Raw genomic sequence first — 26,779 nt, forward strand, 5'->3', positions numbered from 1 at the left:
TAAAAAATTATAAAACTAAATAAAAATAAATAAGAACATTTTTTTAAAGCGCCCCATCCCGACGAGCTCGCGCGCAGAAGCAAACGCATACGCGAGTAGCGCCCGCATATGAAAACGGTATTCAAACCACACAAGTGAGGTATCGCCGCGATCGTTAGAGTGAGAGCAATAATTCTAGCCCTAGACCTACTCTGCAACTCAAAAAATGCAACCTGTAGAATTTTTTAAACGTCGCCTATCCACTGCACAGTGGAGGTAAGTATATGTTTGTTGTTCAAAAAAACAAAACGGGAACCTTTACAATCACTTTTAATAATTGGTAAGCTGCAATATATCACAGTTTTGGGTTAAATACCTCTTTAAGAAAAAAAGATAAAGGATATTATGGTACACCGTGCTTTAGCAAACTAATCCTGCAGTAAGGTGAAACAACTGACAGCCCCATGAAATCTGAGGCCGTGTATTCTGGCTGCTGTGTTCAGTCCTGACGTGTTAGAAATTTGAATAGAAATGGTTCCTATAGGATTATTCTTCACGTTTCCTTGTCGGCCTAACTTGTTATACGGCCCCAGAAGGTTTTCCGATAGATGGGTGTGCTCAGACACTGATGATCTGGCCCTGAATAGACACATTGTTATCATGTGAGAATTAGAGAGAAGGTCACTTCCTGCAACTTTACATAAATGATGTAATGCAAGGAAAACCATATCATGTCATGTGTGCGCTGAGTGCAGTAACTTGGTGTACTATAGAAGACGGGCATAATATGGTATAGGATTTTACTATATATATATATATATATATATATATATATATATATATATATATATATATATATATATATATATATATATATATATATATATATATATATATATATAATCTCTATCACACACACACACATACATTTTTTTTTTTATGTAGTTGATCTTTAAAAGAGTTGTGTGTATCAAAAGAAACTTTGTTAGGACAGTTTAAAGTGACACTAAACAGTATAGTAATTAAAAAAAATAATCCATCCACTATTTAAAGTGGAGTTCCACCCAGCAAAACATTTTTAGCTAAAAAAAATAGATTTTATTTTTTTATTTTTTATACTCACCCGAAATACCTGTTGCTATGCGGAAGTCCATAATCTGCCTCTTCCGTAACCGCGGTCTATCTTCTTCTAGTGAATGGGGCGCGCTGCTTTCTGGGAACTGTGTGTGTTCCCAGAGAGCAGCCGCCCATTCACAAGTCGGCGCGAGACTCGCGCATGCGCAGTAGGAAACGGGCAGTGAAGCCGTAAGGCTTCATTGCCTGTTTCCCTTAGTGTGAATGGCAGCGCGGGACCTGCGCCGATCGAGGGATCGGGGGGGGGGGGGGGCATCAGCGCGGGCGAGTAGGACAGGTAAGTGTCCTTATTAAAAGTAAGCAGCTACACTGTTAGTAGCTGCTGACTTAAAAAAAAAAAAAAAAAGTGACGTCCCACTGGTTCGTTCTACTACTGCTTTAAGGGTTAGTGGTAATTGTTAGGGTTAGCTTTCTAGTCTTAACAATTACTGCTATCCCTTGCCCTTAAAGTGGTTGTATAGTGTTTGTTTTTTTTTTTTTTTTGTTTTTTTTTTTTACTTTTACCTACAGGTAAGCCTATAATAAGGCTTAGCTGTAGGTAAAAAAAATAGCTCCTAAACATTTACGGCTTAGGAGATATTCCCCTCGCAATGAGTAACTGATTGCAGTGGCGCATGCGCACAGGGGATTCTCGGCTAAACGCCCAGCAGACGCCGGACCTTGCTGGAAAGAAGTCTCCCGTGTGGCTCCAGCCACTCACAGAGCTGGGAGATGCGATACCCGGAAGACACACCGAGGCAACATGTCAGTTACCTCGGTGTGGACCAGATGAGTTAACGACGCCTCGTTCTAAGGTAAGTATTTCATAATTGGCTAGTATGCGGTGCATACTAGCTCATTATGCCTTTTGCCTTACAGGTGACAAAAAAAAAATAAAAAAAAAAATGCACCAGCTCAAAACGTACATGTGAACTTGATCCATAGGAAACCATGTTAAATGGACTGTAGTATGTTTATGCAAAACTCACAAAAACACATAGGTGTGAACCAATGGAGAGTGAGCAATGCCCTTTCAGAAATATACATTGCAGAAAGAACTCTTCTGATCTAGAGCAAGACGAGCTACCATGATCTTATTGAAGGGATGGTTCCAGACATGTTGTTCGCTTTTTATATTCCTTGCACTCTGTTTCTTTTCTGTCAAACCTACAGAAATCAATCAATTACCACTGAAAATTCCATTTCACTTGTTGGCGGGACTCTGATGATTCGGTCATCTCATCTGTTTTTCTGGTTCTCAGGCTCTTCCATTGATCCGTCATGCCGGAGCACAGCGATGCCAGCCTGCCCCCGGAAGAGAGGCTACGGGCTTTGGTAGAGAAGGGGACATCCGTGGACGTGAATGATGACATTCCACTGAAGCGCTACTACCGATCTGGGGTAGAATTGATCCGCATGGCCAATGTGTACACGGGCGAAGGCAATACAGAACATGCTTTTATCTTGTACAACAAATATATCACGTAAGTCAAGCTTTCTGCTTAAAAGAAAAGTCTAAGTAGTGTGTGTTATGTTGCACGTCTTTCCTCAAACGGGCTGTTATTGGGTCTCTCATTTGTCTTCAGCAATTTTATAACATGTTAAATGTCCTCTATAATACATTCCCTCTGTGTATGCTATATTGAAGAGACATTGGGGTAGATTTCTTAAAACCGGTGCACTCAGAATCCACTTCTAACCTCAGCTTGTTCAAATAAGCTTTGGCAATAAAACCTGGAAGCTGATTGGTTTCTATGCAGAAGTGAGCCTGATTTTGCACTCTCCAGCTTTAGTAAATGAGCCCCGTTGTCCCCCATTGTCCTATCTATTCCTTGAACTTAATATGTACAACATAGGTGCATGTCTTTGTCCCCACACTGGGGCGGGAGGTGCTATACCGTTGGAATTGCCGCTGGATTCGGCCGCTAGCGGTGCGGTATTAACCCCCGCTAGCGGCCAATAAAGGGTTAATACCGCCCGCAATGCGCCTCTTCAGAGGCGCATTGCAGGTGGTATTACCGCGGTTTTACATTGTTTAAATGGGAAGGAGCGGTATACACGCCGCTCCTCTCACCGCTCCAAAGATGCTGCTGGCAGGAGATTTTTTTCTCTCCCGCCAGCGCATCGCCTCAGTGTGAAAGCCCTCAGGCTTTCACATTGAGTATGCAGTGCAGGAGTTTTTCGGGCGGTATAGCAGCGCTATTTTTATATCGCTGTACCACCTGAAAAACTCCTCAGTGTGAAAGGGGTCTAAAGGTGTTATTTCATGCCCATTTCAATACTAAAAAAACTCTTTTGGATTAAAAAAAAAGTTTCAATGTTTTAGCCATTTAATAGCTTTACTATATATATTTTTTTATGGTATTAAAGAGCAAATACTATTTTTTTTTTTTTGTGGTGTGCACTCCCCGTTTTTCCCATTTTCTGGTGGACTATGGTATGCAACTAGACCACCTCTGGTCCCTGTATTACACTTTTTATTACTTAATTTTCATGCAGGGCAGAGGGAGGGGTGGTTAATCTGCTACCATGCTTTACATTGGTTTGCCCGAAAGTGGTGTTTTTAAAGGCGTATACACATGATGATAAGATTGGATGAAAATTTTTATTCAACAATCAGCTGATTAACTGATCATTAGTATTGTGCGTTCAACAGCCTATTCCAACTTTTCAGATGTCAAAAAACGTAGGTGCAGGCTGGAATTTTTTTTTCTCGTAAGTAAGTAAACCGAACATCTGATTTTCATTCAACTTGTACAGTAATCATACGAAAATAATCAAATGGGGGGGAATGTGCCTGCTTAGAGGCATAGAACAACCCTACGCTTCCTCTTCTACTACACTTGTACGTAGCTACGTTTGCCTTTGTTGGGTTAGAATTTTGGCACAAGTCTATACCATTCCGACTACGTCATAATATGCAGTTTTGTGAAAAATTGAACGATGGGTTATCCGGTTCCTCATTGTGTACGAAACTTAAAGGGGCTGTTAAGGTTTCTTTTTTTTTTTTTTTTTTTAAATGGGTTCCTTTTTTAAGCTAGTGCATTGTTGGTTCAATTACCTTTTTCATTCGATTTCCCTTCTAGATGTTTTTCTTTGTCTGAATTTCTCAATTCCTCTTCCTCCTCAGTAAGCTTGCCCCCATCATCCGAGCCGTTCTGGCTGGGGGGGTTAGTCGACATGCTCTCCCACTCCCTTGGGCTTACATCCCTGCGGGGAGACAATGTGAACACGCAGGGATGTTGGTACTTGGTCACCTATTCCTTTGCAGAACTCTGTGAATGAATGACTTTTCTAATTGTGACAGTGGGTGCAGGGAGAAAATCCCCATCTTGCGGTCACAGGGAGGGGGAATTGAGGGGAGAACTGCTGGAACATGTTATATGTTCCACCCTAAGAATGGGAACGTTTACGCCACAAAAACGCACTCTGGATGCATTCTGGATATGTTTTTGCTTACAGTTCACACCACAAATCTCACTTCAGATGCATCTCTGCATGTGCATTTTTGATGCGTTTTCAATGCATTCTATTGCATTTTCCCCGCTCTTGGTTTTTTTTTTTTTTTTTTCAATGTTTCCTGGATTTTGTTCTTCATATGATACTTTGCAGTGTTCTTTTGATGAGTTTAGATGTGTTCCAATGCATTCCTGTGTGTTTTTTCTTTCTTTTATGTGTTTTGCCGAGTTTCAGTACAGTTCTGTGCAGAAAACATGCAGCATGTTCAAATTTTTTATTTATTTTTTCCTGCACTGTAACTGACTGCACTGGTGTCAACTATGCCATTCGAACTCCTATAATCTACTCTCCATGTGTTTTTGATGCAGAAAAAAAACACTGCACTGCATCTAGCGTGAACTCAAAGTCAAAAGTGTGTGTGTGTATTTGTGTTTTTATTATTTTTTTTGGAAAGGGGTCAGATTCTTTGTTAAATGTTTAAAGTTCTGCTTTCTGAGTTACTGCTGTGGAGATTCCCCCTTTTTATTTGTTCTGATGACCATTGACTAAGATAAGTGGAAATAAAATTTGTTCTAGTTCTCACCAGAGCAGGATAGTTGGAGGGAAGTTTTCCCCATTTACTGTCCTGTCTACAGAACAGGAAGTGAAGAGAAATCTCCTCCCTAGTGGGACACAGGCAGCAAAGAATGGCATGATGAGAATTTCATCCTTTTTCTAGTCTTTCTAAAATGAAAAAAGTAAAGTTTTGGCCGTACGCACAGTTTATTATGCATTGGTTGCTCAGTAAATGTGTTTTTTTTTTTGTTTTTTTGTTTTTTTTATAGGCTGTTTATCGAAAGGCTTCCTAAGCATCGAGATTACAAAACTGTCAATGCTATAGAGAAGAAGGAAACATTAAAGGCAAGTGGATCTGGCTGAACACCTTGCTCATTCACTGCATTTAGTAAAGTAAACTTAATGTAACCTTTCTCTTGTAGAAACTAAAAGATGTCGCTTTCCCAAAGGCAGAAGAGCTCAAGAAAGAGCTGCACAAGCGATACGGTAAAGAATATACAGAGTTCTTGGCAAAAAAGGTGAGTCACAGAATACATATTCTTGGATAGTTCCCACAATAAAGTGAATGGCTGCTGACTGTGTTTGGCGCTCTCCATCTAGAAATGTGAGGAAGAGGAGTGTGCACGCCGGTTGGCTCTACAGCAGCAGCTAGAAACTGAGAGGCAGAGGGTGGCCCGCATGAAACAGCAGCAAGAACAGCAGGAGCAGTTCCATGCCTTTGAGGAGATGATACGTAGGAAAGAATTGGAGACTGAGAGGCTACGCATCGTACATCAGTTCTCAACGGACACCTCTGGCCCAAAGGCGTCTGAAGGACCCCTCATCCCTGGCGTTAATGAGCCCCCTGCAGTTTCACAGCTCCCCACCAATGACACTGTCCTACCAGGGCCACCTGTTGTAGATAGGACTCTGAAGCCAGCAAGTCTTCATGAAGGCTGTAAGTAAGAAATACTTTATATATCACAGTGGTACTCTTGTATAAAAAAAAAAACGGAGGAAAGATCTAACTGGTGTTGTTTTTTTTTTTTTTTAGAATGTCCAGTTTATGTCTATTTTCTTTGTAACATAATGGGGTTGATTTTTTTTTTTTTTATGTCTATTTTCTTTGTAACATAATGGGGTTGATTTTTTTTTTTTTTATCCTCAGTCTAGGCCGATACGTATTCTACATATTTTTAGTAAAAAAAAAAAAATCTATATATATATATATATATATATATATATATATATATATATATATATATATCATTTTTTTTTTTTTACTAGTAATGGCGGCGATCTGCGATTTTTTTTTTTTTATGGCGGACACTTTTGACACATTTATGGCACCATTCACATTTATGGCACCATTCACATTTATACTGCAATCAGTGCTATAAATATGCACTAATTACTGTATAAATGTGACTGGCAGGGAAGGGGTTAACACTAGGGGGTAAGGAAGGGGTTAAATGTGTACCCTAATATTAGTGTTCTAACAGTGTCGAGGAAGGGGGGTGACTGGGGGGGGTGACCGTTCTGTGTCTCTATGTACAAGAGACACAGATCCGTCTCCTCTCTCCCTGACAGCACCGCTGTCTGCGAGAGCCGGCAATGAGAAATGATCTCGTATGTAAACATATGAGATCATCTCTCATTGGCCGCACAGATCGCCTAGGAAACGGCCACTCCGATTGGCCGTTCACGGCGATCTGTGATTGGCTGTGTCCAAGGGACACGGCCAGCACAGCAGTTCCCCGCTGCACGCTCGGAAGCGCGCGCGGGGAACGAGCAAAGGGGCGGACGTCAATTGATGTCGCCTCAGAGAAGTAGAACCACCCTGCGGCCGTCAATAGTCGTACGGCCGTCGGGAAGTGGTTAAGCTTAAAAAAAAAAAACTAGAAGCCGATTGGCTACCATGCACAGCTGCACCAGAATTTGCACTATCCAGTTTTAGTAAACAAAAACCCCAATGGGTCTTAAGATAATGCAAAGTAGACATTTTTTCCTTTTGCCCACTGGACCTTATTTCACCCCTTCTTTTTTTTTTTTTTTTTTTTTTTTATGCTTTTTTTGTTTGCTCTTTTAAAATATGTTTTATGAATAGCTTGCTAGCATGTGTCGCTTCCATCATGGATCCTGAAAGTAAGGGGATTATTCTTAAATTTAGGCTAGTGGTCAGATTTGCAAATCTTTTTCTTTTTTTTTTTTTTTTTTTTTCCTTTTAACACAACTGTACACCCAGGGCTGCTGGTTTACAGGAAGCAAGCAGCCTATGCCAATGCGCATGCCTTACAGTACACTATTGTGTTTGGTAACATGTTGTGTGCGCTGTTACAAAAAATAAAGCATGCACCCTCTTTTGGTGCATTGGGCAGCCCATTCAAATTATAGGCTGCCTTAACAGAAAGCATGTGAAGGTGCAGCATAATACACCATGCATTAATGCTTGAGGCTCCCCATCCAGTGACTGGACAGTGAAAGGAGAAGCAGCACATGGATACATTTCTGCTCTCTCCTCCTTTTTGTATTCTTGTACTGCAGCACAAGCACCAATTTATTTTCCCCTTGTGCTGCTTCTCGCTCAGTTCTGCTGTACAAGACCTTTTGATGTTGTAAATTTGAGGTTCTTAAATTTTTTGCAGCTGTTTGCCCAGATAAGCTGCGTCGTGTCGGCATTCCTCGGGAAGTATGTGTGAAGTTTCTGAGACTGGCAGAGCTGAACACACAGAAATCAGTGGAGACCTGTGGCATCCTGTGTGGGAAGCTGGTAAGAATGTGATGGCATTTTCTTGTGTCAATTAAATTATCTTCCTTTTTTTTTAATTGTACATCACAGGACAAAGAACTTCGATATTTGTGGCTACTTGGGTTATGCTTCCAACTTCAGATGATTGGATACTGGCAAAAAAAGGCAGAAATACCCCACCCAATCATAACCCTTCCTAGCTCAGCTACGCCTCAGTTTTGTTTTTTCGGTGATAGGTGTGTCTCTAAACATCTTTTATGAACTTTGCTTCTGTATAACTTGGCTTCATTCCCTTTTACTCCTGGTGGGGCAGAGGTGGGTTCTGTCTGGATGTATTGCTACAATCAGCAGGCCAAGCTAGGACAGTATCCGGACCCCACATGTAAGAACGGGAACGGCCTGTAATGTCTGCTGGTCAGCGCTGAACCCTGCGATTATTGCTTTCCAGCGTACAATGTACCCAGGGGCGTCGCTGGCAGGGTGCTCTTATTAGTTCAGGACAGTTATCACCCTTGAGAAGGTGTCAAGTCCTAGAAGACCCTGGGGGATGTGCTCGCTATGATGGGTGAAGATTGGGCTTGCTGGCTCTGCAGCTATTGGTGGGTGCCTATGTGTTACGGTGGAGCAATGTGAGAGTTCCCCCTTTTTAAAGTGTTTTTTGGTCAGTTTACACCGGGGCTACATAAAGCAGAGGGCAGTCCAGCATGACATCTGTACAGGTTCTATTCTATGAGTCTCTAGGCATAGTACATGTGTTTTGCAGTATCTGAGCTACTCAGCGTGGGCATACTGGGCTATCCAGCACACAAATTGTCTGCCTACAGCCCTGCACAGCAGAAATGCCACTTCATCCAGGCACAGCAAGTATTGGAACTTTTCTATTGGGGACAGCCACATATGTTTTTTGGCCGACTCTCAGCTGGGTGGCTGCTTCCCTCTGGGATTCATAGGCCTGTTTAAACCTCAACAAGCCATTGATTTGTGAAGTCAGAGAGCTGAGGGAAAGGGTGATGGGGTTGGTGTAGGTGCTCACCCTTCTCCCCCTATTCTACTGATTAGGGAGGACCACCTACAAAGTTCTCCTTGCAAGGGCTTTCCTAAGGTTCAGATTGGTTCTGAATTCCTGCCCTTTTCTCAATGTTTCAGGGGCACAATCCTCCACTTCCTTTTGTGTCAAGGGAGCAATTTTCTGCAGCTATATACGGACTGCGTGATCCGCTCTCTAGGGTTCTTACTGTGGCTGCCAAAAATGTCCTTGTTCATTTCAGTGCTGTGATAAATGCCCCAGTGCCTCTTTAGGATTCGTTTTCTCTGATTTATGCCTTGCCCACACTTGAGCTTTTTCCTGGACTGTTGTGCAGGATAAAAAAAGAAGGCATTCTGGCTATTCTGATAGCACCCACTTTGCCAAGAAGAATGTGGTATGCTCATGGTTCATCTCATGGCGGATGAACTGCAGGCTCTTCTAGATCATCCAGATTTGCTGTCACAGGGCCTGATTTTTATATTATATATATATATATATATATATATATAATCACATACATACATACATACATTTTTTCCCTTTGCGGTTGATGGCTTTGAAGGCACAGCTGTCCAGGAAGGTGTACCTTCATACGTGGAAGGGTTTTTTCACTTGGTCTAAAGCTTGTAAGTTTCATCCCAGACTTGTGATGCATTTTCGCTTTTCTCTAGTCTGGAGTGGTCTTTTTGGTGGCTTATACCTTGGCTCACAGTTCTCCAAGTCGCTATGCTTTCCTGCAAGAAACCTTACTGAGTAGATGTTAACACCTTTGTGGATGCCAGTTTTGGGTGAAAGGTTTTGCAGGTGGGTTTGTAGTGGAGGTGGTGCCTTCTGTTCCATTTTTTGGGTTTGTGCATGTTGGCCTTGTTGCCGCTATGCCCACACCTGCCATTTAGTGTTTTGGGACATCCCAAGTTGTTATGAATATCTAAATCGTCTGTGTCCTGTGATGTACGATTTAGAAATTAGAATTTTTGGTTTACCTGTAAAATCATTTTCTCTGAGTACATTAGAGGAGAGACAGGGATTTATTTACTAAAGCTGGAGAGTGCAAAACCAGGCTCACTTCTGCATAGAAACCAATCCACTTCTAACCTTCTACACCTTCTGTGTGCAGCAGCCCCTTTAATACTTGCATGAGCCTCATCTAGCTCCAGCGATGTTGCAGGAGAGACTCTGCTGTCCGGGACTCCTCTCCTCATTGGCTGAGACAGCGGGGCAGCACCATTGGCTCCCGCTACTGTCAATCAAATTCGGTGAGCCAATGAGAAGAGAAAGGGGACAGGACCAGGTTTCGGCTCTGTGTCTGAATGGACAAAGGGAGCTTCAGCTCACAGTTAAACTGCATGCTGTGGGGGCACTCGGTAGGAGGAGGGGTCAGGAGCACCTGCGGGGGACACAAGAAGAGGAGGATCTGGATTGCTCTGTGCAAATCCACTGCACAGAGCAGGTAAGTATAGTGTGTGTGTGTGTGTGTGTGTGTGTGTGTGTGTGTGTGTGTGTGTGTTTTTTATATATATATATTTTTTTTATTTTTTTGAGACTTTAGTATAACTTTAAGCTTTGGCAGAGTAACTTGGAAGCTGGTTTCAATGCAGAAGTGAGCCTGATTTCTGCACTCTCCAGCTTTAGTAAATCCAATAGTGTATATTCCTCTTTGCTTGCTACCCGAGGCTTGACTGAGCTGGAAGGGGTTCTGCCTGGTCAGGGATTTGTACCTAACTTTATTTTTTTTTGGCCTGCCTCTATTTACTCAAAGGTGGCAACATAACCCAAGTAGTCATCATTATCAAAGTCCTCTGTTTTGTAATGTACTCCCAGAAAAGGCTTAACCAACAATTCTAATACAGTAAAACCTTGGTTTGAGAGCGTTTTGCAAGACCAGCAACATTTTAAAATTTTGCCTTGATATACAAGTGATGTCTTGATATAAGAGTAGCGTCATGTCACAACTGAGTATAAAAAAGAGAAGAGCCTCTAAGTGTAGCAATATGGTTACATTTAATGAAGGTACAACATTTAGCAAGTTATTGCTACACTTGGAGGTTCCTCTCTTCTCTTTTTATACCCTGTAAAAAAATGCTTTGATATACAAGTGCTTTGGATTACAAGCATGTTTCTGGAACGAATTATGCTCGCAAATCAATGTTTTACTGTATTTATTTTTATGTAATGCCTAAGTATTTTATAGAAAACAATGAACCATTCACATAAGTTCTTGCTCCCAGTAAAATGTGCAGTTCCATATTATTGCAATATGACTAATGTTAAGTTTGGAAATGATGGAAATAATAATAAAAAAAAAAAAAAAAATTGAAACAATAAGAATAATTTTAAAGTTACTAAATATCTCTGGATATACTAGAGCAAAAGTGCAGTTATTCTAAAAGGCTGAATTAATTAAGAGTGTCTGCAACAAGTTCTGTCTCAGTGGTGCTGTTGGGCGATGCAGCCAAACTATTTTTTAGCTTTCCTGCTTTCCACACAGTTTAGAAAGAGTTATATATATATATATATATATATATATATATATATATATATATATATATATATATATATATATATATATATATATATATATATATATATATATATATATATATGAAAAATTATAATTGTTTTTTTTTATTACATTTTTTTTTCATTTTGCAATGCTTCCCAACGTTTTGTATAAATCTGCCCCAATCATTTTCATAAATTTTCTTAACCTGGCCCCCTTATTTTTTTTTTTTTCTAGATGCAGAATGAATTTACCATCACTCACGTCATTGTGCCTAAGCAGTGTGGTGGTCCCGATTATTGCAACACTGAGAACGAGGAAGACCTGTTCTTGATTCAGGACCAGCATGGGCTTATAACACTGGGATGGATACATGTAAGTCACCATACAAAAGCTCTCTGCTTCTACGCTCCTCTGTTTTTGTAGCTCATAGTCTGATGGACATCTTCAGTACCGACCTACAGGCCATGAACTGAATCGCTTGCTTGCTACTTGTCTCCTGCCCATATCGCACCAAAGTGGATGAAATTTGAAATAAAAAATGTAAGGGGGAGAAACGACACATAATTATTCTTTTAGATTTCTTTATCTTTAACAGAGCAATTTTACATTACAGTGGTTGTATAGTTCATTATAGTATAGGATTGTTTACACATTTACCTACAGGTAAGCCTAAAATAAGGCTTACCTGTAGGTAAAAAAATATATATCTCCTAAAACCTTTACGGTTTAGGAGATTTTCCCCTTACAATGAGCATGCGCACAGGGGATTCTCGGCTAAAGGCCTGGCAGATGCGGGACCTTGTCGGAAAGAAGTCTCCCGTGCGCGCGCGCGTGGGAGTGACGACATTGCGGCTTCCAGCCACTCAGTGTGGGAGCCGCAATAACCGGAAGACCTGCCAAGGCAACATGTCGGGTACCTCCGCGTGGACCAGGTGAGTGACCGACGCCTCGTTCTTGGGTAAGTATTTCATAATGAGCTAGAATGCGGTGCATACTAGCTCATTATCTCTTTTTGCCTTACAGGTTACTATACAAATGCTTTAAAATACCATGGGCTTGATTTACAAAGCTTTAACACAGATGAGGATCTTTATTTCAGCCACGTAACGTGAAATATTTAAATCTCATTGGACTTGGCTAAAAAATGGTGGAAAATTAAAAATGCATATCCTGATGTCTTAGCTTTGTAAAGTGTGATAGTTGGCTTTGTTAGTGAGTGGTTGTTTATACATTAAACACCCAGTTGACTTCACTACTACTAGTCTGACATTCTCAACTGTTTTAAACATCTGCATAGCATAGATATAACCAATTACAAGCGTGATTAAAAAAAAAAAAAACATTTATTTCATTATAAACAATCCATACATTCAGTACAATGATTGAAAAAGTACAAAAAACACAATACACTTATGAAACACTTCTAACGATTAAATAAGGAAAAGACAAAAGCTTGCAAAAAAGTTTTTCCGTTTAGTATATCACTTCCTAAACTCTGGGACACGAGACCAGTGGATCTGGCTAAGTTACCCCAAGAACTAGCTACAGTTTTGGAGTGAACTAGAAATAACAGTTTATTTGAGAAACACACTGAATTTATACAAAAAAACATCAGCTAAGGGCTACTCCAATTTTCAGAGACAATGGTCACCTTAGACAGTAGGGCTAATTCTATTATCATAACAATGACCACCTCAGACAGTCTGGCTCCTCCATGGGAATACATTATGCATAAGAAGCCAAAAGCAATTCGTGACCAGCTCTGTCTGGATGACTTAAAGCGGGGGTTCTGCAGTCCGTCTTTTTTTTTTTTTTTTACTGTGAACTCTTTTAATGTTGGCAAGCTTGTACTCACATGTTTAAGGTTGCTACTCCTCCGCATTCATAATCGGCATCAAATATGGATTTATGAAAATGTCTGCAGGAATTTTCCATTTTGCTTGTGGGCAGCGTGAAGCCCACAAGCAAATACTTCCGGGAATCGGTGAATGCTGAGATCCGCCCTCGTCATGTGACCTGCTTCTTGAGTCACGTGACGAGTAAAATCCCGCGAGATTTCGTCTTACGGCGTTACTTGTCTCCTGGAAAGCATGACGCTGTTCTCCCAGGAGACATAGCGAAAGACTCCCAGCAAACACTCGGGCACTCACAAAGCGAAACACGCCCACTCCCGCGAGACCAGGAAGTGGCAGCATAGAACAAGAGATTAACGGTATTTCAATGTTTTAAAAACTTTTAGATAACATTTCGCTATCTACATAAATAGATCTTCTGGATATGCTAAACTTTTATATTTAGGGTGAACCTCCGCTTTAATAACACATTAAAACAGAGTTCTCTGGGCAATGGTTCTCCTGCAGACCCAAGTCCGTGACGGCGTCCATAAGAGACACAGAGCGTGACTCAGCCCCATTCCTGCCTCACTCCTGCTGCTGCATCTCAGCCAATCAGTAGGGAGAGAATTGGGAGAGCCTCTGGTCTCGTGCACATTGCTGGATCGAGAATGCATGAAGGTAAATAACCTTCAGCCTTTAAGAAAAGTTATTATCTTTACCTGGAGTTCAGCTTTAAAGGGGTTAAACAGTGAGCAATGTGCATGTATTGCAGAGATGTACAAAATGTTTTTTTTGTACAGGCTTTGGAACTTAAATATGCCTGCTAAATCTGCCTGACTAGTCCATTTTAACAATTTAAAATATATTTTTTTTCCCATAGACCCACCCAACTCAGACTGCCTTCCTCTCCAGCGTGGACCTGCACACTCACTGTTCCTATCAGATGATGCTTCCAGAGTCTATCGCCATTGTCTCCTCCCCAAAATTTAATGAGTGAGTACAACTATTAAATTAGGATTTTCTTTTACTTTCCTATAACAAGGCAAATGTAGGATATAAAGCGTAAAGCAGCATCTTGGGGGGATAATCTATAATGGAGGCTGGTAATTGGTGTAGGTGACAAGAATATATTTACAAGGAAAGCTGTGACCATTAACTTTATGTTGTGCTCTTGGTTAAAGGTTTATAATATATTAAACCAAATTAAAGTGGAGCGCTCATAAAACGAAATAAAAACAAAACTAATTACAGTCCAGTGTGTGTCTATCATAAGATGTCCATAAAAACAAAAGAACTCCCCCTTCAATACTAGGTGAGGTATTCTTCATATAAAGCTCAGCATGATAATGTGGAAAACTCCAGGTAAAAAACAAAACAAAAACTCAGTGCTCCCACACCAGTGCCTAAATCCAAGGCTTGTAAGAACATTATGCCCCTTTAACCTCTTCTGGACTGCCCTATAGCAGTTTTACTGCTACAGGACAGCACCTGTGACTCTTCCGGGTAGGGATGCGTGCTACTGGCGGCTTACTCGATCGGCAGGTACTCGGTACCAGCCAGTGTCATTAGTACACTGATCACTCTTGGTGTCACTGATCCCCCCCCCCCCAAAAATGTAAATGTCCGCCACAGTATTGCAGTCTCGCTATAAGTTACTGTTTGCCGCCATTACGGATCTAATCTTCTTATTTCTGAACTACAACAAAAAAGGTTTAACTGGAGTTGAACAAAAATGGCTATCTGCCATAACCATGGTATCTTTCTCCGCCACTTCACAGTTAATTCTGAGCTTACTGGAGCTGTCGGTAAGCTTGGAACCTATCCGATGCGGCCGATGGCTAGGCAGGAAGCCAAGTGAGGGCAAGATGGCTCTATGCCCTTGGGGGACAGCAGCGACCTCCGACGTCTCTTCCAGTCCTCGGGAAGATTGACAGGATTTTGAATTTTTTATTTATTTTTAAGTCAAAATAAATAAAGGGACAGTGTAACAATATAAAATAACCCCTGCTAACGCATATGTAAGTCGCACCTGCATTTGTAAACGGTGTTCAAACCAAACATGAGGTATTGCCGCGATCGTTTGAGTGAGAGAAATAATTCTAGTGCAAGACCTTCTCTGTAACTCTAAATGAGTAACCTGTAAGGAAGGTTCAAAGCGTCGCCTGTGGAGATTTTTAAATACCGTCGTTTGTCGCCATTCCATGAGCATGACATGTTTACTCGGTGTAACATCTTTGGCATTATACAAAAAAAATTGGGTTAACATTACGACCGCCATTTTATTCTTTCAGTGGTCTGCCAGCTCAGTGGGAGATCTCTCTGCTGAGCTGGCGGATGACAGGTCCCTCTCTGCTCACTGAGCGGGGAGGGGCTTATCCAGCGCCGCTGTCTCCTATGTTCGTTTTCATCAGCTCTCACCCGATCCACCATGGACAGATGGCAACGCATCGCCATCCGTCTGATTTTAGCAGATCGGATGTCAGCGGACATGTCTCCACTGACATCCGACGCTCCATAGAGATGTATGGAGCGGCCGCTCAGGTCCGCCTGTCAGTTTTGTTGGCGGACCTGAACGGCCGCTCCGTGTGAAAGGAGCCTTATACTACAGGGTTTTTCTGCAGGCTTCACCTTTCCTGTCATTGAGTTTGTCAATATTATGTATAATCCCAGAATATCACTGTGAGCAACATTACAACATACAAGAGACCAAGAGCATAAAAGAACTGTGATTTACTTAGTCATGAATGTGATGTTGGACCTCTTGGCTCCTAAGAGACCTTTTATATTTTGCCAACACAACACCTTTTATTGTGTTTTCTTCCACACTGTCATTGATCCATGCATTCTGCCATTGCACAACTGTTTATATAAAGATGCTAATTCATGTTTATTTTTTTCTAGAACGGGCATTTTTAGACTGACAGACTATGGCATGAAGGAGGTTGGTGAATGTCGACAGAAAGGATTCCATCCACACTGTAGAGACCCTCCCCTATTTTGTGTAAGTGTTTTCTGATTAAATGATGCAGCAACAGACCACTGCTCATGTCTGTTGAGATAGAATTCCAATTCATGTGAATGCAATTATTTTATGGTCTTGGATCAGAGTACAATCTGCAATCTGTCCACTAGGTGACACTATTCTAATTGAGCATCTGGTTATTTTTACTTTTCCCAAAAGGTGTTTTCATGACAGTAGCAAAGATTAACTGATGACCAATTTAACTAAAACCATTACGTGGGTGACAGCTTGCAGAAATCTGATCAGTTATTTATTACTGGAAATTCTTCCCTGCCATGACTGTAATTTAGTTGTTTAGCCCCAAGGCTAGATAGGGAGGAGGTGTCTATTCAGGCTTTTGAAACCAATTTGGGCGAGTTTGAGATTAGTTTGTGCTTTGTTTTAATTTCTCCAAACAAGCCAAAATGAAAACCTAGTATTGCATTTATGAATACAGCCCAACTGAAAATTTAGCTTACATTTTCTTAATACTTTCCAGAGGAATCAAAACAAAGTGTAAAGTCTTATGCCGTGTACACTCGATTTGTTTTTTCCGATGAAAGAATCTGAGGTTTTTTCCATCAGTGTAAAAAAAATAGATGTTTTTAAATTTTTCCGATTATAAAAGAAACCGATGGGAAATTCCAATTTGTCTGTGTGGAGCTCCATCGGAGAAAAGTTCACACATGCTCGGAAACATTGAACTTCATTTTTCCGACTCATCGTAGTGTTTTAGGTCACCGTGTTTTGGACGGTCGGAATTTAGTCTGATAGTGTGTAGGCAAGACTGAAATCTGATCGTGTGTACGCGGCATTACAGTTCATTTTTTGGAAAGCAGCCACAATCTGAATTTAAAAGACTGTCCCCTGCCAGCGTGGAAGCAGTGGTCTCTCTGTGGAGGTTTGATATGTCCCCTGCTGAGTAGGGGTGCAACGGATCAAAAAACTCACGGTTCGGATCGTTACTCGGATCAGGAGTCACGGATCGGATCATTTTTCAGATCGGCAAAAAAAAAAAGAAAAGAAATTCTCCCCCACTGTAATATCCACATCTCCCCCCCCCCCCCCCACTGTAATATCCACATCCCCCCCACTGTAATATCCACATCCCCCCCCCCCCCCCCCCTGTAATATCCACATACCCTTCAGGCAAGACAGCCCCCCCTCCCCTCAGGTAGTACAGAGTCACTTCCAGCGGTGTGTCCCACGGCCACGAGTGCGGGCTCCTCCTCCTCTGTGGGTGTAAACAGAGGAGGAGGGCCGCTGCCGGGTGTACCAAGATGGCCGCGGCTCCGGAGCTAGGCCGAAGCTGCGGCCTTTCCTAATGTTATTGCCGTGGCTCCGGAGCTAGACGGAAGCCACGGCCTTTCCTAACGTTATGGTCACGGCTCCGAAGGTAGGCCGAAGCCACGGCCATAACGTTGGGAAAGGCCGCGGCTTCGGCCTAGCTCCGGAGCTGTGGCAATCCGCGGATCACAGTGTGTGCCGATCCGAAGGGGGTGACCCGTTCGGATCACAGATCACCTGTGATCCGTGACCCGTTCGGATCACAGATCACCTGTGATCCATTGCAGCCCTACTGCTGAGTGACAGCTCGTTTTAATTGGGCTTTTAAAGCATCTCAAATGCAATTCATATTATTGCTGCGTTTATTTGTATTATCTGTATTTGTACATAAAGCACTAATGACATCTTCTGCAGCACTTTACTATAGAGAATTTTATATGTGGGGTCATATGACCTACTTTCTGGTGTATTTGTTGTCTGCCACATATATTTAAAGCAGAGTAAAGCTCTTTTAAAAATAAAGAATTGCGAGGAGATAGAGATTTTTGACAGCTCATCCACCATGCAGAGTGCACGCTTAGGCTGGCCATACATTATACAAGCCGCACCATGATGAGCTCACCACTCTGTCACTCTGCTTTCCCTTCTTATTCGTATTCTTCTTGTAAGCACATAACTAATTGGCTCCTTGTTCTGCCTCTGCCTCTCCCCCCCCCCCCCCCCCCCCTCACACTCCAGCTTTGCTGTGCAGAGACTGCAGGAGGCTGATACTAGGTTGCATTTTAGGCACTGTTTGCATTGAAAAATACATGTAATGATGTATGAATGATTACACAGCTCCAATAATTTGTCTTTTTATATGTGCCCAGAGTTTGGCTTTAACAATTTTCCCAACCATATTATTTGTCTCTCCTTACAGGCCACCAGCCACACTACAATCGTTGACACGGATGTCGTTGTCGTGGACCTGCGATAAATCCTGCAAAGTGTATGCCAAATAACACTCCTTTTCACACAGTAACTCATAAATTGCCAGATTGCCATTAAACTCTGTAAAGAGCTATTTGAAGGGATGAAGTGTACTAGAAGGGACCATGCATTTGTCTGCACTATGGAGATTGTGGCCATTTAGAACTAGCTTCTGCTTCCTGGAATGCTCTCCCAACATCATAAAATACAAATGGCTTTACCCCACGTTCTGGGCTGCACAGTAACTATGAAACCAGCTTGCATTACGAATAGGCCTTTTTAATAATCGGGTACAAAGATCAGTGGTATGCAGAATGCATCTTCCGACAACCTAAATTTATACAAATCATTGGAAGCTTGTTTCTGGTTGGTTGCTGTGGGGAGCTGCTTTCTGTATATTGTTCCTTGAGTTATTAAATGAGGCCTAAGACGCTTGCTTGCGGTTTTTTTATTTTCCTTGTTGAAAATATATGACGGCATATAACTCATTTTTGTGCTACAGTTTGCAACGAGTTCCTTTTTCATAGTAATTTTGGGGCTGTTGACGATCCCACTGAATTGTACAAACATTTTTTATACCCTGGCTTCATTTGACTTTTCAGCAAGAGTTTTGATTTCAAGCTATCGTCATGCGACTCTGAGATGTTATTTTAGTAATAGTAAAATTTGTAAATACTTTAATTTATTTGATCCCTTTCCTAAAAAAAATATACAAGAATATATCTCTGTTGATAAAAAAAAAAATTATAATACTGTATAACATTTATTTTCTAGCAGCATTAAATATTTTCAATGCTCTCGGTGTATTTTATTATTGCCGTGTAACTTGCACTGGTGGATGTGGTGTGGTAGAGACTAAATGACAAAGTTGGGGACAGTTTTGTCATCTGCCTGGCAGGAAACACACCAAGGTTTCCTGTACCAGTTAGGATTTTAGTTTCACATATTTCCATTATGAAAATTAATGGAGAATATTTAAAGCAAGATTCCGGGATTGACAAAAAAATCGCCATTAGTACACACCCTAAACACAATATATAAAGATAGAATATACTGCGCTACCTAAACACGTGAATAATACCAATATGCAGCAGCTCAAAATGTGAGACCACACATTCAAATAGGAGCAAAAATGAGGAGGAGCTGCGCAAATGATTAAATAAATGTGAAATAATGTGGATCGAGCATGGATTAAATGGAAACCCTCATAAATCGATATGCAACAATCTCATATAAACATGCTCCAATTATAAAAATTAGATTATTGAAAAAAATGTGAAAAATGTACATAAGTACACCATAGGTAGATCATAAAAAAATCCATAAAGAGTGTCCAGCCAATGTTGGATCGGTGAACCAGTGAATGAATAATTATACAATGCAAGTACAGTAATTGGAAATCTTGTGTAGAAGGAGGGAAGGACCAATAAACACCCGTGCACCACCACCTATAGGATAATGCTATTGGAAATACTCCTCCTCATGCAGCTTTGAGATCTTTCTAATAGTAATCAGTGCTTGTGTAGTGTACGTGAGCACCACAGAAAGACGGGACATGCTGCTTTACATCAGTGCATGACACAAGTAAATGTCGGCATGAGAAAAAACAAAGTGCAGCGCTAACTTACTAATCAATACCACAATAATGGTGGAACCTGCTAATGTATGGCAATCTCGGTAAGCTTCAATATCACCACAATACCGGTCTCTGATATGTGAAGATGAAAAATAAATCCGCGCAATGGAAAATTTTCAAAAAATATATGCTGCAAGAAAAATCCTAGTACATATACCAATGTGTGTTGTGAAAAGAAATTTCTGAGGTGGCTGCCCCTACATATTTATCCCACAAAGGTACCTGGTCACAAGACGTGCTCTCCGAACTGTGGAGCTAGCAGCCGGGAACTCGTGGTTGTGCTACGGCGGTGGCGCCAAACCCTGACGACCCAAAATTCATACCGCACATTGGCGGTGAAACGTCTGCAGCCCCAGTGCCGGGTAGGCACTTATACAGTAAGAGGCCATTTGGCTTTTCCTTTGTTTTTTAAGTGTTTTAATAAAAACAATATTACGCTATTGGCTTTTCCCTGGTTTTTCCACATATCCTTATTTGGAACGCCTGGGGACGAGGTTATACATCAATTTCCCTGTCAACATGTGTGCAGGCACAATCCTGCTCAAGCTCTTTTGACTATATCTTTTTCACTAAAGTAGTCAACTCGTTCTGGTAAGCGCATCCATTTTCTTCAGCACATTTTGTGAGTAAAGAAGATTCAAGTGTGGTGGTGGCACTTTATTTTAACTTAAGCAAGATCACAGCAAATAAGAAGATTCAATTACCTACTTATTATCCACTTTATATTGGGACTTTATGTCATAGAGGCTACTTATGACACAGAGGCATTATTGAATATAATAATTTGTATTTGTTCACTTTATTATATATATATATATATATATATATATATATATATATATATATATATATATATATATATATATATATATATATATATATATATATATATATATATATATATAATCACGGCTATAGGCAATCTACTAGTTTTATCACTTGTGGTCTAGCGCCCTCTACCTATCTTTTCAACTATTGCAATCGGTATTGTATATGAGGAGCAGCTCTTTGTAATTTTAAGTTTTTGTATTTATTGTTTGGCACTGAATTTCACTTTTTTCAAGGTGGGATATGAAATGGAAAAGAAAAGTTAGTAGGTGCTGGCGCCTTCCTAATGAAGTTATATATGAAATAAAGTAAATATGTGCTCTCCTGTGACATAAATTGCTTATATGAATGCCATCAATGATAAATAATAATTGTAAATAGTGATACAAAATGAACCTACACTCCTATAGGTGCACGTGATGGTGCTTACATATATCACAAATGCATTAGTAAAAAATTGATGCAAAAAATGTAATAGTCCATATATGATTAAAGTGCTGAATATTGCATTAAAATGCTTCGTGCTGCGTTCAAAAAAGTGCTGTATGTTTCATGCAAAGTGCTGCATGCCAATCTCAATCTCTAATGCTGTGTTCCACACTGTGCCCCCTTCATCCGTGCTCTGGTGTGGCCCGCACTCACCAGATCATAACCCCCTCCTGGGGTAGAAAGCATTCACAGTATATGCCCTGTGCTGCACTCTGGCAAATTCTCAGTCTCCTGTGTGACTCTTTCAATCTCCAGTTTAGGCTCATGTACAAAGAGAAGTATGTTCCCAGATAGTGTGATACCGTAATAAATATTGTACTTTATTAGTAAAAAAAACTCTAGGTACTCACAATTGGCACTATAAAAACAATCGGTGTAAAAGATCCACGGAAGTGTGTGTAGACTGCGTCTGTCCGCTCTACCGGTTTCGTCGTAATGACGTTGTCATTACGACGAAACCGGTAGAGCGGACAGACTCAGTCTACACACACTTCCGTGGATCTTTTACACCGCTTGTTTTTATATTGCCAATTGTGAGTACCTAGTGTGATACCGTAATATTGTACTTTATTAGTAAAACTCTATCTGGGAACATTCTCATTTATCATTGATGGCATTCATATAAGCAATTTATGTCACAGGAGAGCACATTTTTACTTTATTTCATATATAACTTCATTAGGAAGGGTCTCTGATATGTAATGTCACATATAATACACATCACGCTGAAAATAAGACAAAAAATTACTGCAAACTTTGCAGGGATAGTGGAGACCGCTCCTACAGATATTTGGCAGTGCAGCTTTTCAATGCCCATTAGTGCAGTCTCATCAGTGAGGTCTCACCAGTGCAGCTAAAGCTGATGAGTGCTCTAGTAGTTCATTGATCTTCTTGCTCTCCGGTAACTGCCTGCCCATATGCGGTATGAACAGACCACTATACTGAGTTTGCAGGAGCCTGAGATACTCAAAGTACTTCCATTGACACAGGAAAAGGCCGGCTGGGTTGTCCATTGTAGTTAAGGTGTTCATTTCTTAATGTCATGAGCTATAGGCTATAAGCCAGAAATCCCTCATTCTGTGTCGATGTGAATGGTGAGCGAAATGCCGACAACTTGGTAATTTATAACTGTCTGCCATGAGTGAACATTATCTATATGGATTGTGCAATATACCTGTGGAGAACTGTATTGTTGATATAGTAATTGCTCAATATGCTACATAGCAAGATACTGTATACTTCAAAGGCTCACATTGCTCATAAAATACATGCTTAGTTAAGCTCGGCGAACATGGCAGTATTTTCCACTTGAGATAGATTGCAAATACCAGCAAGATTATTATTATTATAATACACGATTTATATAGCGCCAAAAGTTTACGCAGCGCTTTACAATGTAGAGGGAGGACAGCACAATTACAGCACAGTTCAGTACATGAGGGCTCTGTTTATAGAGCTTACATTCTAAAGGGAGGAGGGGGTGGTACAAATGGTAATAGCTGCAGAGAATGATGTGATGGGGGTGGCTCAGGGACAGTTGTTAGGTGGGTGTGGGATAGGTTTCCCTGAATAAATGAGTTTTCAGGGATCTCCTAAAGGTGAAAAGCAGGTGATCGAGCAGCTACATCCAACATAAAGTAAAAAGATAGGGTAAACCCGCGCTTAGGATAAGTTGGAAAGGAAGGAATAAAGATATATGATGATGTCGGACTGCAGCCCCCCCTAATTAATATTCTCCAAGGGGAATATAATAAGGAATAAAGATGGGTAGTGGCGCTGTCTCTGCACTCCCTGTGAATGGCCCAGGGGGATAAATGGAAAGCTGTCTAAGAAAATAGCAGCTATGTGCAAATTTTGTGTCTTATTTGCTGAGTAGGAGATATTTTAATTTCTCAAATAGCATCAGTGATGTGTAGGCAGTAAACAAAAATTAAGTGTCACCCAACAGTGAAATAAAAATATATATATAAAATGAAATACACCTTAAATTATCAAATATGAAAATTGACAAAAGGAAAGGTTATAAATATGAGTCCACTGGGCAAGAGTGCCTCTCCCAGCTTGACCAACTGGGTCGTGATATCAATAATTTGTGCACAAGTGATGCCCCATGCTGAGGTGTACTCAAATAGATGGGCGCAAATTTCTCCACAGTGGTAGTCACAATAAAGTGAAATCCTCAACTCAATCAGGGTAGCTATGTGCATACAAATATATCAATTAAAACAGTGGTACTAGTGTAGCAATTATCTCATAAGGTAGTCCATGTGCATTCAATTGAGATGAAAAATAAATAAACATATAAAACAAAAGTCCATTCTGAAAACTGTGGTTAGTGTAAATTGGTCAATTCATTCGGTGGTGAATCTTGACTGGTGAGCAATCACACTATGCCAGGTGAAATCGCTGTGATTCCGGTGCTCCCCCTCCCGTGTCCCCACTCACCAGAGACACTCACCCCTGCAGGGGTAAAGTGCATGTAGTTTAGTGACCTCCAAGCGCTCCGCAGCACGGTTCTCCCGTCTTTAGGATTTTCAGGCTGTCACACTTGTGCAGGTAAAAAGGGGTGCTTTTTACTGATCCAGGTCCCTCCGAAAAAGAAAAGGAAAACAGACTCCCGTAGTGTGGTATGTATTTTGAAAATAGTAGTAAAATGTATTGGCACTACCAACAATGTGGCGTGCACAGCATCGTATAAAAAAAATATGTCACAGAGACAAAATATAATGGTCAGAACCGCAGATGATTGAAGTCTATGTATGTTCAAAATTATGCAACAATCCAGAAACGAAAGTGCAGAAAATATAAAAAAAATTTTTTTTTGGCTGATATCAGGGTTGTTCTACGCATTCTCAACCATTGGCTGAGAGGGCTGATCGGGAGCTGTTTGCCTGCTGGTTTTCCATCACGCTCGTGTGACAGGAGTGGGCTGCAATACACGCAGGTTTTTATTGAACTGACCGATGTCGACTGTCATTAGGCCCGTGTGTACTAGACTTAAGGATACATCAGGGGTCTAATAGACTGATCAGGCAACATGCATGGGAGACATAATCAAAGTGCAAGCTGCTCGATTTTGCTGTTAACAGAATACTGATGGCTCTAAACCTGGAAGTGCTCTTTAGGGGTTCATACCTCACAGGCAAGATCAGATCCCTGGTCTCCTTCCACTCTCCATCCTCACACTATGGATGTCCTAGGTAAGCCCAGGACACGACAGAGGAGCAGCAATGTGGGAGTGGAAATCAGCCTTCAGAAAAAAGTAAACAAACTCTTAACTGCTATAGTAGCCTTGAGTTTGTTTGCATGCCTGTAAGAACTGCAGCATTAAAAGGCAAGCTTTCAAGCAGTTACAGCAGTTTTCTCTATGATGATCTATTACTATACTGAACTATTACTCCATCATGATCGTGAATTGAATGTGACCTGGCACACACACTATAGCACACATGACGACCTCCATCCCTAAATTGATTTGTAGAAAAGAAGAGCTGTGGGACTTTAAAGGGTCACTAAAGGAATTTTTTTTTTTAGCTAAATAGCTTCCTTTACCTTACTGCAGTCCTGGTTTCATGTCCTCATTGTTCGTTTTTGCTTTCATGTTGCTGTAATTCCTCTCTGTTCTGGACACATCCTGGTTGCCTGTTTCCTGATAACCACAGTACTGGGAGATTTCTCACGGTGGTCACTAATCAAGGAGCTGTGTGTAAAACGAAACTGGATTGGTGCTGAGGAGTTTTAGACAAAGTATCACTGCTCTCTATTGGCTGACTGCCCTCTAGTGGCTCTCTATACATCAGAGAACCAGGAAACAACAGCAAAAACGAAACTACACTGCAGGCACATTATATGATTGTTTTTTTATCTATTTTTAATCATTTTTAAAAGGAATCAGTTAACTATTATGTCTCTATGCCATGTAAACAGTCATTTCAGCTAAAAAAACTTTTTCCTTTAGTGACCCTTTAAATGAGGCAACCGCCATGTCAGATATAAACAGAAACATAAAATATTACAGTACGTAATTTATTGTTACATTCTATCAAATAAATAGGTAGTCACATGACTTACACTAAATATGCTGCTACATAGCATGCAATACAAATGGCAATTCACATAATAATTGTACATAAAATAAATGAGTTAAAAGACATAATATGGACAGGTAACTTAGAGCATCTAATGGCACTCAACGCTAAGGTGACCAGATTTTTTAAATGAAATCCGGGGAATTTTTTTTTTTTTTGACAAATGGTAAACTATTTAATAAGCATATTTTCCTCAAATTATATAAGCAGTGTATGTGTTTATGAAATGAATGTTATTATATATTTATACACACACACACATTATTTCTCATATTTTTTCTGAGATAAAAAAAAAATACTTCTTAACATTTGGTAGTCATATCTCAAAAAATTCGAAGAAGATAAGATGGAGAAAAAAGTTCAGGAGCGTGCTACATAAAGAATGCAGGGCTAAGGAGCAAGCTACATAAAGAATGCATGGCTCAGCTGTGCCCACCTATGCAGCCTGACCAGTGCCCATCTATGCAGTCTCATCAGTGCCCATCAGTGCAGCCTCACCAGTGCCCATCTGTACTGGACTCAGCTGTGCCCATCTATGCAGGGCTCAGCTGTGCCCATCTATGCAGGGCTCAGCTGAGCCCATCTATGCAGGGCTCACCAGTGCCCATCAATGCAGCCTCACCAGTGCCCATCAATGCAAGACTAAAATTGGGCGCTGTTTTTCAGAATGCAGGGCTAAGGAACGCGCTACATAAATAATGTAGGGCTCAGGAGCAGGCTACATACAAATGCAGGGCTTAGCAGTGTGCTACATAAAGAATGCAGGGCTCAGCTGTGCCCATCTATGCAGTCTCACCAGTGTCCATCTGTGCAGCCTGACCAGTGCCCGTCTATGCAGCCTCATCAGAACCCATCTATGCAGCCTCATCTGTGCAGTCTGACCAGTGCCCATCTATGTAGTCTGACCAGTGCCCATCTATGCAGGGTTCACCAGTGCCCATCAATGCAGTCTGACAAGTGCCCATATATGCAGCCTGACAAGTGCCCATCCAATGCAGCCTCACCAGTGCCCATCCAATGCAGCCTCACCAGTGCCCATCTAATGCAGCCTCACCAATGCCCAGCAATGCAAGACTAAAATTGGGCACTGTTTTTCAGGCCGACCCAATTGGACCCTCCACTCTTTTCAATGGAGCAGCCGGTGTAATCTCCAATCCAATTCGGTCCACTAAAAACAAACCTGTTCCCCTCCTTCTGGGTGGATCGGATCAGATCGCAGTCGGGTGTAAACGAACCGCAGAGTTTGTTTACATCCGATCGCACATAGAGCAGAGTGGGTCTG

At 41.1% G+C, this 26,779-nt stretch overlaps 1 protein-coding gene across 6 annotated transcripts in view; it reads left to right on the forward strand.

Moving 5' to 3' along the window:
• LOC120933076 (STAM binding protein) overlaps nucleotides 1–18,891 on the forward strand; it is a 30,737-nt gene extending 11,846 nt beyond the window's left edge. For 5 of the 6 annotated variants that reach the window (XM_040346068.1, XM_040346069.1, XM_040346070.1 and 2 more), the window contains exons 2-10: nucleotides 2,355–2,576; nucleotides 5,376–5,451; nucleotides 5,529–5,624; nucleotides 5,707–6,043; nucleotides 7,731–7,855; nucleotides 11,599–11,736; nucleotides 14,080–14,192; nucleotides 16,101–16,200; nucleotides 18,407–18,891. In XM_040346068.1, the coding sequence (XP_040202002.1) occupies nucleotides 2,374–2,576; nucleotides 5,376–5,451; nucleotides 5,529–5,624; nucleotides 5,707–6,043; nucleotides 7,731–7,855; nucleotides 11,599–11,736; nucleotides 14,080–14,192; nucleotides 16,101–16,200; nucleotides 18,407–18,463 (1,245 nt within the window). In that variant the 5' untranslated portion in view covers nucleotides 2,355–2,373 and the 3' untranslated portion in view covers nucleotides 18,464–18,891. Of the gene's footprint in view, nucleotides 1–2,354; nucleotides 2,577–5,375; nucleotides 5,452–5,528; nucleotides 5,625–5,704; nucleotides 6,044–7,730; nucleotides 7,856–11,598; nucleotides 11,737–14,079; nucleotides 14,193–16,100; nucleotides 16,201–18,406 lie in introns of those variants that run through there. The other variant, XM_040346072.1, reaches the window with a different exon arrangement.
• The last annotated feature ends 7,888 nt before the right edge of the window (nucleotides 18,892–26,779 follow it).

Source organism: Rana temporaria, chromosome 3, assembly GCF_905171775.1.
Source record: "Rana temporaria chromosome 3, aRanTem1.1, whole genome shotgun sequence".
NCBI classification, from domain to species: Eukaryota; Metazoa; Chordata; class Amphibia; order Anura; family Ranidae; genus Rana; species Rana temporaria.